The 23,127-nt window shown below is 44.4% G+C and overlaps 1 protein-coding gene across 2 annotated transcripts in view; it reads left to right on the plus strand.

The window, feature by feature from the left end:
- The window catches only part of mbtps2 (membrane-bound transcription factor peptidase, site 2), a 79,721-nt gene that overhangs the window by 40,596 nt on the left and 15,998 nt on the right, over positions 1-23,127 (plus strand). For both annotated transcript variants that reach the window (XM_045221434.1, XM_045221435.1), the window contains 4 exons: positions 240-358; positions 1,268-1,448; positions 16,088-16,179; positions 21,954-22,164. In XM_045221434.1, the coding sequence (XP_045077369.1) occupies positions 240-358; positions 1,268-1,448; positions 16,088-16,179; positions 21,954-22,164 (603 nt within the window). The remainder of the gene's footprint in view (positions 1-239; positions 359-1,267; positions 1,449-16,087; positions 16,180-21,953; positions 22,165-23,127) is intronic.

Below are 23,127 nucleotides of genomic sequence, written 5' to 3' on the forward strand. Positions count from 1 at the left end.
CTCCCCCTCTCCCCCTCACTCCCTCCCTTCCTCCTGCCCCCTGTCCCTCCCCTCTCCCCTCTCTCCCTCCCTCTCTCCCCTCCCCTCTCCCTCCCCCTCTCTCTCTCTTTCTCCCCCCTCTCGCTCTTCCTCCCCTCCCCCTCCCTTACTCCCCCTCCCCCTCCTTTCCCCCCTCCCTTTCTCCCTTCCCCTCCCTCCCTCTCTCCCTCCCCCTCCCCCCTCTCTTTCTCTCTCTCTAGGGGTGTGGCATAACTTTGTGCTGTGTGTAGCAGCATTGTGTTTCCTCTTCCTGTTGCCTGTCTTACTGTTTCCTGTTTACTACACTGGGGCAGGAGCCCTGGTCACCGAGGTGGTGCAGGTTAGTGTGGGACAGTAGTGTGTGTTAAATCATGTGTTAAGAGCTGAATTAATTTTTTAACATTAATATGCACCACAGTTTCTAGCATAAATGTACACCACAGTTTATAACAATAATGTGCACCACAGTTTATAACAATAATGTGCACCACAGTTTATAATGTTAATGTGCACCACAGTTTATAACGTTAATGTGCACCACAGTTTATAACAATAATGTGCACCACAGTTTATAACAATAATGTGCACCACAGTTTATAATGTTAATGTGCACCACAGTTTATAACGTTAATGTGCACCACAGTTTATAACAATAATGTGCACCACAGTTTATAACAATAATGTGCACCACAGTTTATAACAATAATGTGCACCACAGTTTATAACAATAATGTGCACCACAGTTTATAACGTTAATGTGCACCACAGTTTATAACGTTAATGTGCACCACAGTTTATAACAATAATGTGCACCACAGTTTATAACAATAATGTGCACCACAGTTTATAACAATAATGTGCACCACAGTTTATAACGTCAATGTGCACCACAGTTTCTAGCATAAATGTGCACCACAGTTTATAACGTTAATGTGCACCACAGTTTCTAACGTTAATATGCACCACAGTTTCTAGCATAAATGTGCACCACAGTTTATAACGTTAATATGCACCACAGTTTATAACGTTAATATGCACCACAGTTTCTAGCATAAATGTGCACCACAGTTTATAACGTTAATGTGCACCACAGTTTATAACGTTAATATGCACCACAGTTTCTAGCATAAATGTGCACCACAGTTTATAACAATAATGTGCACCACAGTTTCTAACAATAATGTGCACCACAGAGGTTAAGGTTAGGGTTTGTAAGTTAACTCTCTCTCTCTGTGTGTTTCTGTGTCAGGGCTCTCCTGCAGATGGTCCTAGAGGTCTGTCAATAGGTGACATGGTGACAGGGCTGGAGGATTGTGATGTCAGAACAGTAGAGGACTGGAACTCCTGTCTGACAATCCATACACAGACACCTCAGACTGGATACTGTGTCCCGACACACACCCTGCAACCCAGCTGGGCCCACGGTCGAGGTACACACACATACACAGACACCTCAGACTGGATACTGTGTCCCGACACACCCTGTAACCCAGCTGGGCCCACGGTCGAGGTACACACACATACACAGACACCTCAGACTGGATACTGTGTCCCGACACACACCCTGTAACCCAGCTGGGCCCACGGTCGAGGTACACACACATACACAGACACCTCAGACTGGAGACTGTTTCCCGACACACCCTGTAACCCAGCTGGGTATACACACACACCAATGTTACTAATGCCTCTCTCTCCTCTTCCTTTTTCTGTCTCTCTCCTCTCCTTCTCTCCCTGTAGTCTACAGGAGGTTGGATACTTCTATATAATGCTGCAGTAACAACAGTCTGACTGATCTCTCCCTGTAGTCTACAGGAGGTTGGATACTTCTATAGAATGCTGTAGTAACAACAGTCTGACTGATCTCTCCCTGTAGTCTACAGGAGGTTGGATACTTCTATAGAATGCTGTAGTAACAACAGTCTGACTGATCTCTCCCTGTAGTCTACAGGTTGGATACTTCTATATAATGCTGCAGTAACAACAGTCTGACTGATCTCTCCCTGTAGTCTACAGGAGGTTGGATGCTTCTATAGAATGCTGCAGTAACAACAGTCTGACTGATCTCTCCCTGTAGTCTACAGGAGGTTGGATACTTCTATAGAATGGTGCAGTAACAACAGTCTGACTGATCTCTCCCTGTAGTCTACAGGAGGTTGGATGCTTCTATAGAATGCTATAGTAACAACAGTCTGACTGATCTCTCCCTGTAGTCTACAGGAGGTTGGATACTTCTATATAATGCTGTAGTAACAACAGTCTGACTGATCTCTCCCTGTAGTCTACAGGAGGTTGGATACTTCTATAGAATGCTGTAGTAACAACAGTCTGACTGATCTCTCCCTGTAGTCTACAGGAGGTTGGATACTTCTATAGAATGCTGCAGTAACAACAGTCTGACTGATCTCTCCCTGTAGTCTACAGGAGGTTGGATACTTCTATAGAATGCTGTAGTAACAACAGTCTGACTGATCTCTCCCTGTAGTCTACAGGAGGTTGGATGCTTCTATATAATGCTGTAGTAACAACAGTCTGACTGATCTCTCCCTGTAGTCTACAGGATGGATACTTCTATTGAATGCTGCAGTAACAACAGTCTGACTGATCTCTCCCTGTAGTCTACAGGAGGTTGGATACTTCTATAGAATGCTGTAGTAACAACAGTCTGACTGATCTCTCCCTGTAGTCTACAGGAGTTGGATACTTCTATATAATGCTGCAGTAACAACAGTCTGACTGATCTCTCCCTGTAGTCTACAGGAGGTTGGATACTTCTATAGAATGCTGCAGTAACAACAGTCTGACTGATCTCTCCCTGTAGTCTACAGGAGGTTGGATACTTCTATATAATGCTGCAGTAACAACAGTCTGACTGATCTCTCCCTGTAGTCTACAGGAGGTTGGATACTTCTATAGAATGCTGTAGTAACAACAGTCTGACTGATCTCTCCCTGTAGTCTACGAGGTTGGATACTTCTATAGAATGCTGTAGTAACAACAGTCTGACTGATCTCTCCCTGTAGTCTACAGGAGGTTGGATACTTCTATATAATGCTGCAGTAACAACAGTCTGACTGATCTCTCCCTGTAGTCTACAGGAGGTTGGATACTTCTATAGAATGCTGTAGTAACAACAGTCTGACTGATCTCTCCCTGTAGTCTACAGGAGGTTGGATGCTTCTATAGAATGCTGTAGTAACAACAGTCTGACTGATCTCTCCCTGTAGTCTACAGGAGGTTGGATACTTCTATAGAATGCTGTAGTAACAACAGTCTGACTGATCTCTCCCTGTAGTCTACAGGAGGTTGGATACTTCTATAGAATGCTGCAGTAACAACAGTCTGACTGATCTCTCCCTGTAGTCTACAGGAGGTTGGATACTTCTATATAATGCTGCAGTAACAACAGTCTGACTGATCTCTCCTGTAGTCTACAGGAGGTTGGATACTTCTATAGAATGCTGCAGTAACAACAGTCTGACTGATCTCTCCCTGTAGTCTACAGGAGGTTGGATACTTCTATAGAATGCTGTAGTAACAACAGTCTGACTGATCTCTCCCTGTAGTCTACAGGAGGTTGGATACTTCTATAGAATGCTGTAGTAACAACAGTCTGACTGATCTCTCCCTGTAGTCTACAGGAGGTTGGATGCTTCTATAGAATGCTGCAGTAACAACAGTCTGACTGATCTCTCCCTGTAGTCTACAGGTTGGATACTTCTATAGAATGCTGCAGTAACAACAGTCTGACTGATCTCTCCCTGTAGTCTACAGGAGGTTGGATGCTTCTATAGAATGCTGTAGTAACAACAGTCTGACTGATCTCTCCCTGTAGTCTACAGGAGGTTGGATACTTCTATAGAATGCTGTAGTAACAACAGTCTGACTGATCTCTCCCTGTAGTCTACAGGAGGTTGGATACTTCTATATAATGCTGCAGTAACAACAGTCTGACTGATCTCTCCCTGTAGTCTACAGGAGGTTGGATACTTCTATATAATGCTGCAGTAACAACAGTCTGACTGATCTCTCCCTGTAGTCTACAGGATGGATACTTCTATAGAATGCTGTAGTAACAACAGTCTGACTGATCTCTCCCTGTAGTCTACAGGAGGTTGGATACTTCTATAGAATGCTGCAGTAACAACAGTCTGACTGATCTCTCCCTGTAGTCTACAGGATGGATACTTCTATATAATGCTGCAGTAACAACAGTCTGACTGATCTCTCCCTGTAGTCTACAGGAGGTTGGATGCTTCTATAGAATGCTGCAGTAACAACAGTCTGACTGATCTCTCCCTGTAGTCTACAGGTTGGATACTTCTATAGAATGCTGCAGTAACAACAGTCTGACTGATCTCTCCCTGTAGTCTACAGGATGGATACTTCTATATAATGCTGTAGTAACAACAGTCTGACTGATCTCTCCCTGTAGTCTACAGGAGGTTGGATACTTCTATAGAATGCTGTAGTAACAACAGTCTGACTGATCTCTCCCTGTAGTCTACAGGAGGTTGGATGCTTCTATATAATGCTGCAGTAACAACAGTCTGACTGATCTCTCCCTGTAGTCTACAGGAGGTTGGATACTTCTATAGAATGCTGTAGTAACAACAGTCTGACTGATCTCTCCCTGTAGTCTACAGGTTGGATACTTCTATAGAATGCTGTAGTAACAACAGTCTGACTGATCTCTCCCTGTAGTCTACAGGAGGTTGGATACTTCTATATAATGCTGCAGTAACAACAGTCTGACTGATCTCTCCCTGTAGTCTACAGGATGGATACTTCTATAGAATGCTGTAGTAACAACAGTCTGACTGATCTCTCCCTGTAGTCTACAGGAGGTTGGATACTTCTATATAATGCTGTAGTAACAACAGTCTGACTGATCTCTCCCTGTAGTCTACAGGAGGTTGGATACTTCTATAGAATGCTGTAGTAACAACAGTCTGACTGATCTCTCCCTGTAGTCTACAGGAGGTTGGATACTTCTATATAATGCTGCAGTAACAACAGTCTGACTGATCTCTCCCTGTAGTCTACAGGTTGGATGCTTCCATATAATGCTGCAGTAACAACAGTCTGACTGATCTCTCCCTGTAGTCTACAGGAGGTTGGATACTTCTATATAATGCTGCATTAACAACAGTCTGACTGATTTCTCCCTGTAGTCTACAGGAGGTTGGATACTTCTATAGAATGCTGTAGTAACAACAGTCTGACTGATCTCTCCCTGTAGTCTACAGGTTGGATACTTCTATAGAATGCTGCAGTAACAACAGTCTGACTGATCTCTCCCTGTAGTCTACAGGAGGTTGGATGCTTCTATATAATGCTGCAGTAACAACAGTCTGACTGATCTCTCCCTGTAGTCTACAGGTTGGATACTTCTATAGAATGCTGTAGTAACAACAGTCTGACTGATCTCTCCCTGTAGTCTACAGGAGGTTGGATGCTTCTATAGAATGCTGTAGTAACAACAGTCTGACTGATCTCTCCCTGTAGTCTACAGGAGGTTGGATACTTCTATAGAATGCTGTAGTAACAACAGTCTGACTGATCTCTCCCTGTAGTCTATAGGAGGTTGGATACTTCTATATAATGCTGCAGTAACAACAGTCTGACTGATCTCTCCCTGTAGTCTACAGGAGGTTGGATACTTCTATATAATGCTGCAGTAACAACAGTCTGACTGATCTCTCCCTGTAGTCTACAGGATGGATACTTCTATAGAATGCTGTAGTAACAACAGTCTGACTGATCTCTCCCTGTAGTCTACAGGAGGTTGGATACTTCTATAGAATGCTGCAGTAACAACAGTCTGACTGATCTCTCCCTGTAGTCTACAGGATGGATACTTCTATATAATGCTGCAGTAACAACAGTCTGACTGATCTCTCCCTGTAGTCTACAGGAGGTTGGATGCTTCTATAGAATGCTGCAGTAACAACAGTCTGACTGATCTCTCCCTGTAGTCTACAGGATGGATACTTCTATATAATGCTGTAGTAACAACAGTCTGACTGATCTCTCCCTGTAGTCTACAGGAGGTTGGATACTTCTATAGAATGCTGTAGTAACAACAGTCTGACTGATCTCTCCCTGTAGTCTACAGGAGGTTGGATGCTTCTATATAATGCTGCAGTAACAACAGTCTGACTGATCTCTCCCTGTAGTCTACAGGAGGTTGGATACTTCTATAGAATGCTGTAGTAACAACAGTCTGACTGATCTCTCCCTGTAGTCTACAGGTTGGATACTTCTATAGAATGCTGTAGTAACAACAGTCTGACTGATCTCTCCCTGTAGTCTACAGGAGGTTGGATACTTCTATATAATGCTGCAGTAACAACAGTCTGACTGATCTCTCCCTGTAGTCTACAGGATGGATACTTCTATAGAATGCTGTAGTAACAACAGTCTGACTGATCTCTCCCTGTAGTCTACAGGAGGTTGGATACTTCTATATAATGCTGCAGTAACAACAGTCTGACTGATCTCTCCCTGTAGTCTACAGGAGGTTGGATACTTCTATAGAATGCTGTAGTAACAACAGTCTGACTGATCTCTCCCTGTAGTCTACAGGAGGTTGGATACTTCTATATAATGCTGCAGTAACAACAGTCTGACTGATCTCTCCCTGTAGTCTACAGGTTGGATGCTTCCATATAATGCTGCAGTAACAACAGTCTGACTGATCTCTCCCTGTAGTCTACAGGAGGTTGGATACTTCTATATAATGCTGCAGTAACAACAGTCTGACTGATCTCTCCCTGTAGTCTACAGGAGGTTGGATACTTCTATATAATGCTGTAGTAACAACAGTCTGACTGATCTCTCCCTGTAGTCTACAGGTTGGATACTTCTATAGAATGCTGCAGTAACAACAGTCTGACTGATCTCTCCCTGTAGTCTACAGGAGGTTGGATGCTTCTATAGAATGCTGCAGTAACAACAGTCTGACTGATCTCTCCCTGTAGTCTACAGGAGGTTGGATACTTCTATAGAATGCTGCAGTAACAACAGTCTGACTGATCTCTCCCTGTAGTCTACAGGAGGTTGGATACTTCTATAGAATGCTGCAGTAACAACAGTCTGACTGATCTCTCCCTGTAGTCTACAGGAGGTTGGATACTTCTATAGAATGCTGCAGTAACAACAGTCTGACTGATCTCTCCCTGTAGTCTACAGGTTGGATACTTCTATAGAATGCTGTAGTAACAACAGTCTGACTGATCTCTCCCTGTAGTCTACAGGAGGTTGGATACTTCTATAGAATGCTGCAGTAACAACAGTCTGACTGATCTCTCCCTGTAGTCTACAGGAGGTTGGATACTTCTATAGAATGCTGCAGTAACAACAGTCTGACTGATCTCTCCCTGTAGTCTACAGGAGGTTGGATGCTTCTATAGAATGCTGCAGTAACAACAGTCTGACTGATCTCTCCCTGTAGTCTACAGGAGGTTGGATACTTCTATATAATGCTGCAGTAACAACAGTCTGACTGATCTCTCCCTGTAGTCTACAGGAGGTTGGATACTTCTATATAATGCTGTAGTAACAACAGTCTGACTGATCTCTCCCTGTAGTCTACAGGAGGTTGGATACTTCTATAGAATGCTGCAGTAACAACAGTCTGACTGATCTCTCCCTGTAGTCTACAGGAGGTTGGATACTTCTATAGAATGCTGTAGTAACAACAGTCTGACTGATCTCTCCCTGTAGTCTACAGGAGGTTGGATGCTTCTATAGAATGCTGCAGTAACAACAGTCTGACTGATCTCTCCCTGTAGTCTACAGGAGGTTGGATACTTCTATAGAATGCTGCAGTAACAACAGTCTGACTGATCTCTCCCTGTAGTCTACAGGAGGTTGGATACTTCTATATAATGCTGCAGTAACAACAGTCTGACTGATCTCTCCCTGTAGTCTACAGGAGGTTGGATGCTTCTATAGAATGCTGTAGTAACAACAGTCTGACTGATCTCTCCCTGTAGTCTACAGGAGGTTGGATACTTCTATAGAATGCTGTAGTAACAACAGTCTGACTGATCTCTCCCTGTAGTCTACAGGTTGGATACTTCTATAGAATGCTGCAGTAACAACAGTCTGACTGATCTCTCCCTGTAGTCTACAGGAGGTTGGATACTTCTATATAATGCTGCAGTAACAACAGTCTGACTGATCTCTCCCTGTAGTCTACAGGTTGGATACTTCTATAGAATGCTGTAGTAACAACAGTCTGACTGATCTCTCCCTGCAGTCTACAGGAGGTTGGATGCTTCTATAGAATGCTGCAGTAACAACAGTCTGACTGATCTCTCCCTGTAGTCTACAGGAGGTTGGATACTTCTATAGAATGCTGCAGTAACAACAGTCTGACTGATCTCTCCCTGTAGTCTACAGGAGGTTGGATACTTCTATAGAATGCTGCAGTAACAACAGTCTGACTGATCTCTCCCTGTAGTCTACAGGAGGTTGGATGCTTCTATAGAATGCTGCAGTAACAACAGTCTGACTGATCTCTCCCTGTAGTCTACAGGAGGTTGGATACTTCTATAGAATGCTGCAGTAACAACAGTCTGACTGATCTCTCCCTGTAGTCTACAGGAGGTTGGATGCTTCTATATAATGCTGCAGTAACAACAGTCTGACTGATCTCTCCCTGTAGTCTACAGGAGGTTGGATACTTCTATATAATGCTGCATTAACAACAGTCTGACTGATTTCTCCCTGTAGTCTACAGGAGGTTGGATACTTCTATATAATGCTGTAGTAACAACAGTCTGACTGATCTCTCCCTGTAGTCTACAGGTTGGATACTTCTATAGAATGCTGCAGTAACAACAGTCGGATTGATCTCTCCCTGTAGTCTACAGGAGGTTGGATGCTTCTATAGAATGCTGCAGTAACAACAGTCTGACTGATCTCTCCCTGTAGTCTACAGGAGGTTGGATGCTTCTATAGAATGCTGTAGTAACAACAGTCTGACTGATCTCTCCCTGTAGTCTACAGGAGGTTGGATACTTCTATAGAATGCTGCAGTAACAACAGTCTGACTGATCTCTCCCTGTAGTCTACAGGAGGTTGGATACTTCTATATAATGCTGTAGTAACAACAGTCTGACTGATCTCTCCCTGTAGTCTACAGGAGGTTGGATACTTCTATAGAATGCTGCAGTAACAACAGTCTGACTGATCTCTCCCTGTAGTCTACAGGAGGTTGGATACTTCTATAGAATGCTGCAGTAACAACAGTCTGACTGATCTCTCCCTGTAGTCTACAGGAGGTTGGATACTTCTATAGAATGCTGCAGTAACAACAGTCTGACTGATCTCTCCCTGTAGTCTACAGGAGGTTGGATACTTCTATATGAATGCTGCAGTAACAACAGTCTGACTGATCTCTCCCTGTAGTCTACAGGAGGTTGGATACTTCTATAGAATGCTGCAGTAACAACAGTCTGACTGATCTCTCCCTGTAGTCTACAGGAGGTTGGATACTTCTATATAATGCTGTAGTAACAACAGTCTGACTGATCTCTCCCTGTAGTCTACAGGAGGTTGGATACTTCTATATAATGCTGTAGTAACAACAGTCTGACTGATCTCTCCCTGTAGTCTACAGGTTGGATACTTCTATAGAATGCTGCAGTAACAACAGTCTGACTGATCTCTCCCTGTAGTCTACAGGAGGTTGGATGCTTCTATAGAATGCTGCAGTAACAACAGTCTGACTGATCTCTCCCTGTAGTCTACAGGAGGTTGGATACTTCTATAGAATGCTGCAGTAACAACAGTCTGACTGATCTCTCCCTGTAGTCTACAGGAGGTTGGATACTTCTATAGAATGCTGCAGTAACAACAGTCTGACTGATCTCTCCCTGTAGTCTACAGGAGGTTGGATACTTCTATAGAATGCTGTAGTAACAACAGTCTGACTGATCTCTCCCTGTAGTCTACAGGAGGTTGGATACTTCTATATAATGCTGTAGTAACAACAGTCTGACTGATCTCTCCCTGTAGTCTACAGGAGGTTGGATACTTCTATAGAATGCTGCAGTAACAACAGTCTGACTGATCTCTCCCTGTAGTGTACAGGAGGTTGGATACTTCTATATAATGCTGCAGTAACAACAGTCTGACTGATCTCTCCCTGTAGTCTACAGGAGGTTGGATGCTTCTATAGAATGCTGTAGTAACAACAGTCTGACTGATCTCTCCCTGTAGTCTACAGGAGGTTGGATACTTCTATAGAATGCTGTAGTAACAACAGTCTGACTGATCTCTCCCTGTAGTCTACAGGAGGTTGGATACTTCTATATAATGCTGCAGTAACAACAGTCTGACTGATCTCTCCCTGTAGTCTACAGGAGGTTGGATACTTCTATATAATGCTGCAGTAACAACAGTCTGACTGATCTCTCCCTGTAGTCTACAGGAGGTTGGATACTTCTATAGAATGCTGTAGTAACAACAGTCTGACTGATCTCTCCCTGTAGTCTACAGGAGGTTGGATACTTCTATATAATGCTGCAGTAACAACAGTCTGACTGATCTCTCCCTGTAGTCTACAGGAGGTTGGATACTTCTATATAATGCTGCAGTAACAACAGTCTGACTGATCTCTCCCTGTAGTCTACAGGAGGTTGGATGCTTCTATAGAATGCTGCAGTAACAACAGTCTGACTGATCTCTCCCTGTAGTCTACAGGAGGTTGGATACTTCTATAGAATGCTGTAGTAACAACAGTCTGACTGATCTCTCCCTGTAGTCTACAGGAGGTTGGATACTTCTATAGAATGCTGCAGTAACAACAGTCTGACTGATCTCTCCCTGTAGTCTACAGGAGGTTGGATGCTTCTATTGAATGCTGCAGTAACAACAGTCTGACTGATCTCTCCCTGTAGTCTACAGGAGGTTGGATACTTCTATATAATGCTGCAGTAACAACAGTCTGACTGATCTCTCCCTGTAGTCTACAGGTTGGATGCTTCTATTGAATGCTGCAGCAACAACAGTCTGACTGATCTCTCCCTGTAGTCTACAGGAGGTTGGATACTTCTATATAATGCTGCATTAACAACAGTCTGACTGATTTCTCCCTGTAGTCTACAGGAGGTTGGATACTTCTATATAATGCTGTAGTAACAACAGTCTGACTGATCTCTCCCTGTAGTCTACAGGTTGGATACTTCTATAGAATGCTGCAGTAACAACAGTCTGATTGATCTCTCCCTGTAGTCTACAGGAGGTTGGATGCTTCTATAGAATGCTGCAGTAACAACAGTCTGACTGATCTCTCCCTGTAGTCTACAGGAGGTTGGATACTTCTATAGAATGCTGTAGTAACAACAGTCTGACTGATCTCTCCCTGTAGTCTACAGGAGGTTGGATACTTCTATAGAATGCTGCAGTAACAACAGTCTGACTGATCTCTCCCTGTAGTCTACAGGAGGTTGGATACTTCTATAGAATGCTGTAGTAACACCAGTCTGACTGATCTCTCCCTGTAGTCTACAGGAGGTTGGATGCTTCTATAGAATGCTGTAGTAACAACAGTCTGACTGATCTCTCCCTGTAGTCTACAGGAGGTTGGATACTTCTATAGAATGCTGCAGTAACAACAGTCTGACTGATCTCTCCCTGTAGTCTACAGGAGGTTGGATACTTCTATAGAATGCTGCAGCAACAACAGTCTGACTGATCTCTCCCTGTAGTCTACAGGAGGTTGGATGCTTCTATAGAATGCTGTAGTAACAACAGTCTGACTGATCTCTCCCTGTAGTCTACAGGAGGTTGGATACTTCTATAGAATGCTGCAGTAACAACAGTCTGACTGATCTCTCCCTGTAGTCTACAGGAGGTTGGATACTTCTATATAATGCTGCAGTAACAACAGTCTGACTGATCTCTCCCTGTAGTCTACAGGAGGTTGGATACTTCTATATAATGCTGCAGTAACAACAGTCTGACTGATCTCTCCCTGTAGTCTACAGGTTGGATACTTCTATAGAATGCTGCAGTAACAACAGTCTGACTGATCTCTCCCTGTAGTCTACAGGAGGTTGGATGCTTCTATAGAATGCTGTAGTAACAACAGTCTGACTGATCTCTCCCTGTAGTCTACAGGAGGTTGGATACTTCTATAGAATGCTGCAGTAACAACAGTCTGACTGATCTCTCCCTGTAGTCTACAGGAGGTTGGATGCTTCTATAGAATGCTGCAGTAACAACAGTCTGACTGATCTCTCCCTGTAGTCTACAGGAGGTTGGATACTTCTATAGAATGCTGCAGTAACAACAGTCTGACTGATCTCTCCCTGTAGTCTACAGGAGGTTGGATACTTCTATATAATGCTGTAGTAACAACAGTCTGACTGATCTCTCCCTGTAGTCTACAGGAGGTTGGATGCTTCTATAGAATGCTGTAGTAACAACAGTCTGACTGATCTCTCCCTGTAGTCTACAGGAGGTTGGATACTTCTATAGAATGCTGCAGTAACAACAGTCTGACTGATCTCTCCCTGTAGTCTACAGGAGGTTGGATGCTTCTATATAATGCTGCAGTAACAACAGTCTGACTGATCTCTCCCTGTAGTCTACAGGAGGTTGGATGCTTCTATAGAATGCTGTAGTAACAACAGTCTGACTGATCTCTCCCTGTAGTCTACAGGAGGTTGGATGCTTCTATATAATGCTGCAGTAACAACAGTCTGACTGATCTCTCCCTGTAGTCTACAGGAGGTTGGATACTTCTATAGAATGCTGTAGTAACAACAGTCTGACTGATCTCTCCCTGTAGTCTACAGGAGGTTGGATGCTTCTATAGAATGCTGCAGTAACAACAGTCTGACTGATCTCTCCTGTAGTCTACAGGAGGTTGGATACTTCTATAGAATGCTGCAGTAACAACAGTCTGACTGATCTCTCCCTGTAGTCTACAGGAGGTTGGATACTTCTATATAATGCTGCAGTAACAACAGTCTGACTGATCTCTCCCTGTAGTCTACAGGAGGTTGGATACTTCTATATAATGCTGCAGTAACAACAGTCTGACTGATCTCTCCCTGTAGTCTACAGGAGGTTGGATACTTCTATATAATGCTGTAGTAACAACAGTCTGACTGATCTCTCCCTGTAGTCTACAGGAGGTTGGATACTTCTATAGAATGCTGCAGCAACAACAGTCTGACTGATCTCTCCCTGTAGTCTACAGGAGGTTGGATGCTTCTATATAATGCTGCAGTAACAACAGTCTGACTGATCTCTCCCTGTAGTCTACAGGAGGTTGGATACTTCTATAGAATGCTGCAGTAACAACAGTCTGACTGATCTCTCCCTGTAGTCTACAGGAGGTTGGATGCTTCTATAGAATGCTGCAGTAACAACAGTCTGACTGATCTCTCCCTGTAGTCTACAGGAGGTTGGATGCTTCTATAGAATGCTGTAGTAACAACAGTCTGACTGATCTCTCCCTGTAGTCTACAGGAGGTTGGATACTTCTATAGAATGCTGTAGTAACAACAGTCTGACTGATCTCTCCCTGTAGTCTACAGGAGGTTGGATACTTCTATAGAATGCTGCAGTAACAACAGTCTGACTGATCTCTCCCTGTAGTCTACAGGAGGTTGGATACTTCTATAGAATGCTGCAGTAACAACAGTCTGACTGATCTCTCCCTGTAGTCTACAGGAGGTTGGATGCTTCTATATAATGCTGCAGTAACAACAGTCTGACTGATCTCTCCCTGTAGTCTACAGGAGGTTGGATACTTCTATATAATGCTGTAGTAACAACAGTCTGACTGATCTCTCCCTGTAGTCTACAGAGGTTGGATACTTCTATAGAATGCTGTAGTAACAACAGTCTGACTGATCTCTCCCTGTAGTCTACAGGAGGTTGGATACTTCTATATAATGCTGCAGTAACAACAGTCTGACTGATCTCTCCCTGTAGTCTACAGGAGGTTGGATGCTTCTATAGAATGCTGCAGTAACAACAGTCTGACTGATCTCTCCCTGTAGTCTACAGGAGGTTGGATACTTCTATAGAATGCTGCAGTAACAACAGTCTGACTGATCTCTCCCTGTAGTCTACAGGAGGTTGGATACTTCTATATGAATGCTGCAGTAACAACAGTCTGACTGATCTCTCCCTGTAGTCTACAGGAGGTTGGATGCTTCTATATAATGCTGTAGTAACAACAGTCTGACTGATCTCTCCCTGTAGTCTACAGGAGGTTGGATACTTCTATAGAATGCTGCAGTAACAACAGTCTGACTGATCTCTCCCTGTAGTCTACAGGAGGTTGGATACTTCTATAGAATGCTGCAGTAACAACAGTCTGACTGATCTCTCCCTGTAGTCTACAGGAGGTTGGATACTTCTATAGAATGCTGCAGTAACAACAGTCTGACTGATCTCTCCCTGTAGTCTACAGGAGGTTGGATGCTTCTATAGAATGCTGCAGTAACAACAGTCTGACTGATCTCTCCCTGTAGTCTACAGGAGGTTGGATACTTCTATAGAATGCTGTAGTAACAACAGTCTGACTGATCTCTCCCTGTAGTCTACAGGAGGTTGGATACTTCTATATAATGCTGCAGTAACAACAGTCTGACTGATCTCTCCCTGTAGTCTACAGGAGGTTGGATACTTCTATAGAATGCTGCAGTAACAACAGTCTGACTGATCTCTCCCTGTAGTCTACAGGAGGTTGGATGCTTCTATAGAATGCTGCAGTAACAACAGTCTGACTGATCTCTCCCTGTAGTCTACAGGAGGTTGGATACTTCTATAGAATGCTGCAGTAACAACAGTCTGACTGATCTCTCCCTGTAGTCTACAGGAGGTTGGATACTTCTATAGAATGCTGTAGTAACAACAGTCTGACTGATCTCTCCCCTGTAGTCTACAGGAGGTTGGATACTTCTATAGAATGCTGCAGTAACAACAGTCTGATTGATCTCTCCCTGTAGTCTACAGGAGGTTGGATGCTTCTATAGAATGCTGCAGTAACAACAGTCTGACTGATCTCTCCCTGTAGTCTACAGGAGGTTGGATACTTCTATAGAATGCTGCAGTAACAACAGTCTGACTGATCTCTCCCTGTAGTCTACAGGAGGTTGGATACTTCTATAGAATGCTGTAGTAACAACAGTCTGACTGATCTCTCCCTGTAGTCTACAGGAGGTTGGATACTTCTATAGAATGCTGTAGTAACAACAGTCTGACTGATCTCTCCCTGTAGTCTACAGGAGGTTGGATACTTCTATAGAATGCTGCAGTAACAACAGTCTGACTGATCTCTCCCTGTAGTCTACAGGAGGTTGGATGCTTCTATAGAATGCTGCAGTAACAACAGTCTGACTGATCTCTCCCTGTAGTCTACAGGAGGTTGGATGCTTCTATAGAATGCTGCAGTAACAACAGTCTGACTGATCTCTCCCTGTAGTCTACAGGAGGTTGGATACTTCTATATAATGCTGCAGTAACAACAGTCTGACTGATCTCTCCCTGTAGTCTACAGGAGGTTGGATGCTTCTATATAATGCTGCAGTAACAACAGTCTGACTGATCTCTCCCTGTAGTCTACAGGAGGTTGGATGCTTCTATAGAATGCTGCAGTAACAACAGTCTGACTGATCTCTCCCTGTAGTCTACAGGAGGTTGGATACTTCTATAGAATGCTGCAGTAACAACAGTCTGACTGATCTCTCCCTGTAGTCTACAGGAGGTTGGATACTTCTATATAATGCTGCAGTAACAACAGTCTGACTGATCTCTCCCTGTAGTCTACAGGAGGTTGGATGCTTCTATATAATGCTGCAGTAACAACAGTCTGACTGATCTCTCCCTGTAGTCTACAGGAGGTTGGATACTTCTATAGAATGCTGTAGTAACAACAGTCTGACTGATCTCTCCCTGTAGTCTACAGGAGGTTGGATACTTCTATATAATGCTGCAGTAACAACAGTCTGACTGATCTCTCCCTGTAGTCTACAGGTTGGATACTTCTATAGAATGCTGCAGTAACAACAGTCTGACTGATCTCTCCCTGTAGTCTACAGGAGGTTGGATACTTCTATAGAATGCTGCAGTAACAACAGTCTGACTGATCTCTGCTTCTCCTACACCAAACTACAGGAGAGTGAGGTGAGACACCCAAACGCACACACGGACACACACACTCAAACAAACACACACATATAAGGATGACCCCATTTTGTCGACTGGTCGATTGTTTGGTTGATAGCCTGTTAGTCGAGCGGTCGCAAATATATGGACTTTTAGCACATAGAGTGCACCGATTGGTGTCACCTCGTTAGTCAGAATGTATTACACCTGTGCAGGCTTGTCCATCTCATTAGTTGGAAGGTGTTTTACCTGTGCTGCCCCAGGTGATATTGGCTGGCCCAGTGCCCCAGGTGGACGGTCAATATCTTTAGTTGGCTCTAAAAAACAATCCGTGATCTTTCCTGTTTTTCATTTTGCTCAGCTTTTTGGATTGCTTCCTGTCTTTCAGTTTGCTGTGGGTTTTTCTTTTGTTTGCCTCTTCTTGGGCAGATTTAGTGGGTCTCATGGTGGGAGTCTTTTAGGTTCCAGGTGTTGTTGCTAGTCAACCTCCAGTGGACACCCCCATGAGTGCCTTTCAGAACCCCTCATAAAACCTCACCTGGACTTTAAGTTGCAAGCATTTGTGAAAAACTCTACATGGGAGATGCTAGATAAATGTATGAAAGTGAAACTGCTCATCATTGCAAAGCATTATGGCATCAAAGTTTTACATGCTGACTAGAAAGCAGTAGTCAAATAGTTAGTTTATACTGCTTTGGTTGAGGAGGAAATCCTTCCAGAGAGGGGGGATGATGAAGAGGGTGGTACGGGTGGTAGAGGACACCCCATAGAGATAGATATGGTAGAGGACACCCCATAGAGATAGATACGGTAGAGGACACCCCATAGAGATAGATATGGTAGAGGACACCCCATAGAGATAGATACGGTAGAGGACACCCCATAGAGATAGATATGGTAGAGGACACCCCATAGAGATAGATATGGTAGAGGACACCCCATAGAGATAGATATGGTAGAGGACACCCCATAGAGATAGATATGGTAGAGGACACCCCATAGAGATAGATACGGTAGAGGACACCCCATAGAGATAGATATGGTAGAGGACACCCCATAGAGATAGATATGGTAGAGGACACCCCATAGAGATAGATATGGTAGAGGACACCCCCATAGAGATAGATATGGTAGAGGACACCCCATAGAGATAGATATGGTAGAGGACACCCCATAGAGATAGATATGGTAGAGGACACCCCATAGAGATAGATACGGTAGAGGACACCCCATAGAGATAGATACGGTAGAGGACACCCCATAGAGATAGATACGGTAGAGGACACCCCATAGAGATAGATACGGTAGAGGACACCCCCATAGAGATAGATACGGTAGAGGACACCCCATAGAGATAGATACGGTAGAGGACACCCCATAGAGATAGATACGGTAGAGGACACCCCATAGAGATAGATACGGTAGAGGACACCCCATAGAGATAGATACGGTAGAGGACACCCCATAGAGATAGATACGGTAGAGGACACCCCATAGAGATAGATACGGTAGAGGACACCCCATAGAGATAGATACGGTAGAGGACACCCCATAGAGATAGATACGGTAGAGGACACCCCATAGAGATAGATACGGTAGAGGACACCCCATAGAGATAGATACGGTAGAGGACACCCCCATAGAGATAGATACGGTAGAGGACACCCCATAGAGATAGATACGGTAGAGGACACCCCATAGAGATAGATACGGTAGAGGACACCCCATAGAGATAGATACGGTAGAGGACACCCCATAGAGATAAATACGGTAGAGGACACCCCATAGAGATAGATACGGTAGAGGACACCCCATAGAGATAGATACGGTAGAGGACACCCCATAGAGATAGATACGGTAGAGGACACCCCATAAAGATAGATATGGTAGAGGACACCCCATAGAGATAGATATGGTAGAGGACACCCCATAGAGATAGATATGGTAGAGGACACCCCATAGAGATAGATATGGTAGAGGACACCCCATAGAGATAGATATGGTAGAGGACACCCCATAGAGATAGATATGGTAGAGGACACCCCATAGAGATAGATATGGTAGAGGACACCCCATAGAGATAGATATGGTAGAGGACACCCCATAGAGATAGATATGGTAGAGGACACCCCATAGAGATAGATATGGTAGAGGACACCCCATAGAGATAGATATGGTAGAGGACACCCCATAGAGATAGATATGGTAGGGGACACCCCATAGAGATAGATATGGTAGAGGACACCCCATAGAGATAGATATGGTAGGGGACACCCCATAGAGATAGATATGGTAGAGGACACCCCATAGAGATAGATATGGTAGAGGACACCCCATAGAGATAGATATGGTAGAGGACACCCCATAGAGATAGATACGGTAGAGGACACCCCATAGAGATAGATATGGTAGGGGACACCCCATAGAGATAGATATGGTAGAGGACACCCCATAGAGATAGATACGGTAGAGGACACCCCATAGAGATAGATACGGTAGAGGACACCCCCATAGAGATAGATATGGTAGAGGACACCCCATAGAGATAGATATGGTAGAGGACACCCCATAGAGATAGATATGGTAGAGGACACCCCATAGAGATAGATATGGTAGAGGACACCCCATAGAGATAGATATGGTAGAGGACACCCCATAGAGATAGATATGGTAGAGGACACCCCATAGAGATATATATGGTAGAGGACACCCCATAGAGATAGATATGGTAGAGGACACCCCATAGAGATAGATATGGTAGGGGACACCCCATAGAGATAGATATGGTAGAGGACACCCCATAGAGATAGATACGGTAGAGGACACCCCATAGAGATAGATATGGTAGAGGACACCCCATAGAGATAGATATGGTAGAGGACACCCCATAGAGATAGATATGGTAGAGGACACCCCATAGAGATAGATATGGTAGAGGACACCCCATAGAGATAGATATGGTAGAGGACACCCCATAGAGATAGATATGGTAGGGGACACCCCCATAGAGATAGATATGGTAGAGGACACCCCATAGAGATAGATACGGTAGAGGACACCCCATAGAGATAGATACGGTAGAGGACACCCCATAGAGATAGATACGGTAGAGGACACCCCATAGAGATAGATATGGTAGAGGACACCCCATAGAGATAGATATGGTAGAGGACACCCCCATAGAGATAGATATGGTAGAGGACACCCCATAGAGATAGATATGGTAGGGGACACCCCATAGAGATAGATACGGTAGAGGACACCCCATAGAGATAGATACGGTAGAGGACACCCCCATAGAGATAGATATGGTAGAGGACACCCCATAGAGATAGATATGGTAGAGGACACCCCATAGAGATAGATATGGTAGAGGACACCCCATAGAGATAGATATGGTAGAGGACACCCCATAGAGATAGATATGGTAGAGGACACCCCATAGAGATAGATATGGTAGAGGACACCCCATAGAGATAGATATGGTAGAGGACACCCCATAGAGATAGATATGGTAGAGGACACCCCCATAGAGATAGATATGGTAGAGGACACCCCATAGAGATAGATATGGTAGAGGACACCCCATAGAGATAGATATGGTAGAGAACACCCCATAGAGATAGATATGGTAGAGGACACCCCATAGAGATAGATATGGTAGGGGACACCCCATAGAGATAGATATGGTAGAGGACACCCCATAGAGATAGATATGGTAGAGGACACCCCATAGAGATAGATATGGTAGAGGACACCCCATAGAGATAGATATGGTAGAGGACACCCCATAGAGATATAGTCCATAGGGTTCTGACTAGGTGGACTACAGGTGATAATATAGACCATGGGGTTCTGACTAGGTGGACTACAGGTGATAATATAGACCATGGGGTTCTGACTAGGTGGACTACAGGTGATAATATAGACCATGGGGTTCTGACTAGGTGGACTACAGGTGATAATATAGACCATGGGGGTTCTGACTAGGTGGACTACAGGTGATAATATAGACCATGGGGTTCTGACTAGGTGGACTACAGGTGATAATATAGACCATGGGGTTCTGACTAGGTGGACTACAGGTGATAATATAGACCATGGGGTTCTGACTAGGTGGACTACAGGTGATAATATAGACCATGGGGTTCTGACTAGGTGGACTACAGGTGATAATATAGACCATGGGGTTCTGACTAGGTGGACTACAGGTGATAATATAGACCATGGGGTTCTGACTAGGTGGACTACAGGTGATAATATAGACCATGGGGTTCTGACTAGGTGGACTACAGGTGATAATATAGACCATGGGGTTCTGACTAGGTGGACTACAGGTGATAATATAGACCATGGGGTTCTGACTAGGTGGACTACAGGTGATAATATAGACCATGGGGTTCTGACTAGGTGGACTACAGGTGATAATATAGACCATGGGGTTCTGACTAGGTGGACTACAGGTGATAATATAGACCATGGGGTTCTGACTAGGTGGACTACAGGTGATAATATAGACCATGGGGTTCTGACTAGGTGGACTACAGGTGATAATATAGTCCATAGGGTTCTGACTAGGTGGACTACAGGTGATAATATAGACCATGGGGTTCTGACTAGGTGGACTACAGGTGATAATATAGACCATGGGGTTCTGACTAGGTGGAGTACAGCTACGACTGGAAGTTACTTTTTCGTAGCAGGTTAGGAGAATTAACGTAGCAGGTTAGGAGAATTAACGTAGCAGGTTAAGAGAATTAACGTAGCAGGTTAGGAGAATTAACGTAGCAGGTTAGGAGAATTAACGTAGCAGGTTAGGAGAATTAACGTAGCAGGTTAGGAGAATTAACGTAGCAGGTTAGGAGAATTCGGTATGCATTTTTTTCCCCTATTTTACCAGGTATGTTGACTGAGAACAGATTCTTATTTACAGCAACGACCTGGGGAATAATTACAGGGGAGAGGAGTGGGATGAATGAGCTAATTGGAAGGTTAGGAAAAGGGTTAAATTATACATTTTAGCTTTTACATTTGAATCATTTTCATTTAGAATTGAGCAGATACGAAGACCTTATTATAATTGAAATGAAACTGTTCCATGAAAACCATAACTGGCAGATCGGTAGAAATGATAAGATAAATTGGCTGATGGAAAAGGTTGGTGTAGCCTGTTACCAGCAGAGAGTAAAGGCCGGCAGGAGGACCAACTAACCCTAACCCTGTCCTCTGTTTGTCTGTCTGTTAATAACCTTCCTGTCTGACAGCCTGTTACCAGCAGAGAGTAAAGGCCGGCAGGAGGACCAACTAACCCTAACCCTGTCCTCTGTTTGTCTGTCTGTTAATAACCTTCCTGTCTGACAGCCTGTTACCAGCAGAGAGTAAAGGCCGGCAGGAGGACCAACTAACCCTAACCCTGTCCTCTGTTTGTCTGTCTGTTAATAACCTTCCTGTCTGACAGCCTGTTACCAGCAGAGAGTAAAGGCCGGCAGGAGGAGGATGGTACTGTGTGTTTTCTGCTCTTCTTGATCCCTGTCTTAATAAGCATCAGACAAGCTCAGTGCATATAGTTGATTTGATTCAAACACACAGTCGTGTCGATACATGGCAAAATACGACTCTCGTCAAAATACGACCGGTTGACCAATATTTTTTTGGGGGTCGGGGACAGCCCTACACACACACACACACACACACACACACACACACACACACACACACACACACACACACACACACACACACACACACACACAGACACACAGATATTGGACTAACTGCTGGTTGTGTTTCAGTATGCGTGTCTCCCGGTTCGTAAGATGCTGTCTGGCAGCCGTGTGTGTCGCAGCAACGCACACTGCCTCACACAAACAGACCCTGACACACACTCACCCAGTGTCTGTGTCACACCTTCACTGGAGAACCAGACCAGGTTGATCCGCATTACTCATCCCCCCAACACACAGATGCTGTTTGTGGGGTTCCCTCCTCACCTCCAATATGCAGGTCAGTGTGTGTTAATGCCCCTCTAGCCTTCCTGTCTGAACAACTAACCCTAACCCTAACTAACCCTAACCATAACTAACCCTAACCCCAACTAACCCTAACCCTAACCATAACTAACCCTAACCCCAACTAACCCTAACCCTAACCCTAACCCCAACTAACCCTAACTAACCCTAACCCTAACCCTAACTAACCCTAACCCCAACTAACCCTAACCCTGTCTGTCTGTCTGTCTGTCTGTCTGTCTGTCTGTCTGTCTGTCTGTCTGTCTGTCTGTCTGTCTGTCTGTCTGTCTGTCTGTCTGTTAATAACCTTCCTGTCTGACCAACTAACCCTAACCCTGTCCTCTGTCTGTCTGTCTGTCTGTCTGTCTGTCTGTCTGTCTGTCTGTCTGTCTGTCTGTCTGTCTGTCTGTCTCTCTGTCTTTTAATAACCTTCCTGTCTGACCAATTAACCCTAACCCTGTCCTCTGTCCTCTGTCCTTTGTCTGTCTGTCTGTCTGTCTGTCTGTCTGTCTGTCTGTCTGTCTGTCTGTCTGTCAGTCTGTTAATAACCTTCCTGTCTGACCAACTAACCCTGTCTGTCTGTCTGTCTGTCTGTCTGTCTGTCTGTCTGTCTGTCTGTCAGTCTGTTAATAACCTTCCTGTCTGACCAACTAACCCTAACCCTGTCTGTCTGTCTGTCTGTCTGTCTGTCTGTCTGTCTGTCTGTTAATAACCCTCCTGTCTTCCTCAGTCTGGCCAACTAACCCTATCCCTGTCCTCAGTCTGGCCAACTAACCCTAACCCTGTCCTCAGTCTGGCCAACTAACCCTATCCCTGTCCTCAGTCTGGCCAACTAACCCTATCCCTGTCCTCAGTCTGGCCAACTAACCCTATCCCTGTCCTCAGTCTGGCCAACTAACCCTATCCCTGTCCTCAGTCTGGCCAACTAACCCTAACCCTGTCCTCAGTCTGGCCAACT

The sequence above is a fragment of the Coregonus clupeaformis genome, chromosome 7, assembly GCF_020615455.1.
Source record: "Coregonus clupeaformis isolate EN_2021a chromosome 7, ASM2061545v1, whole genome shotgun sequence".
NCBI classification, from domain to species: Eukaryota; Metazoa; Chordata; class Actinopteri; order Salmoniformes; family Salmonidae; genus Coregonus; species Coregonus clupeaformis.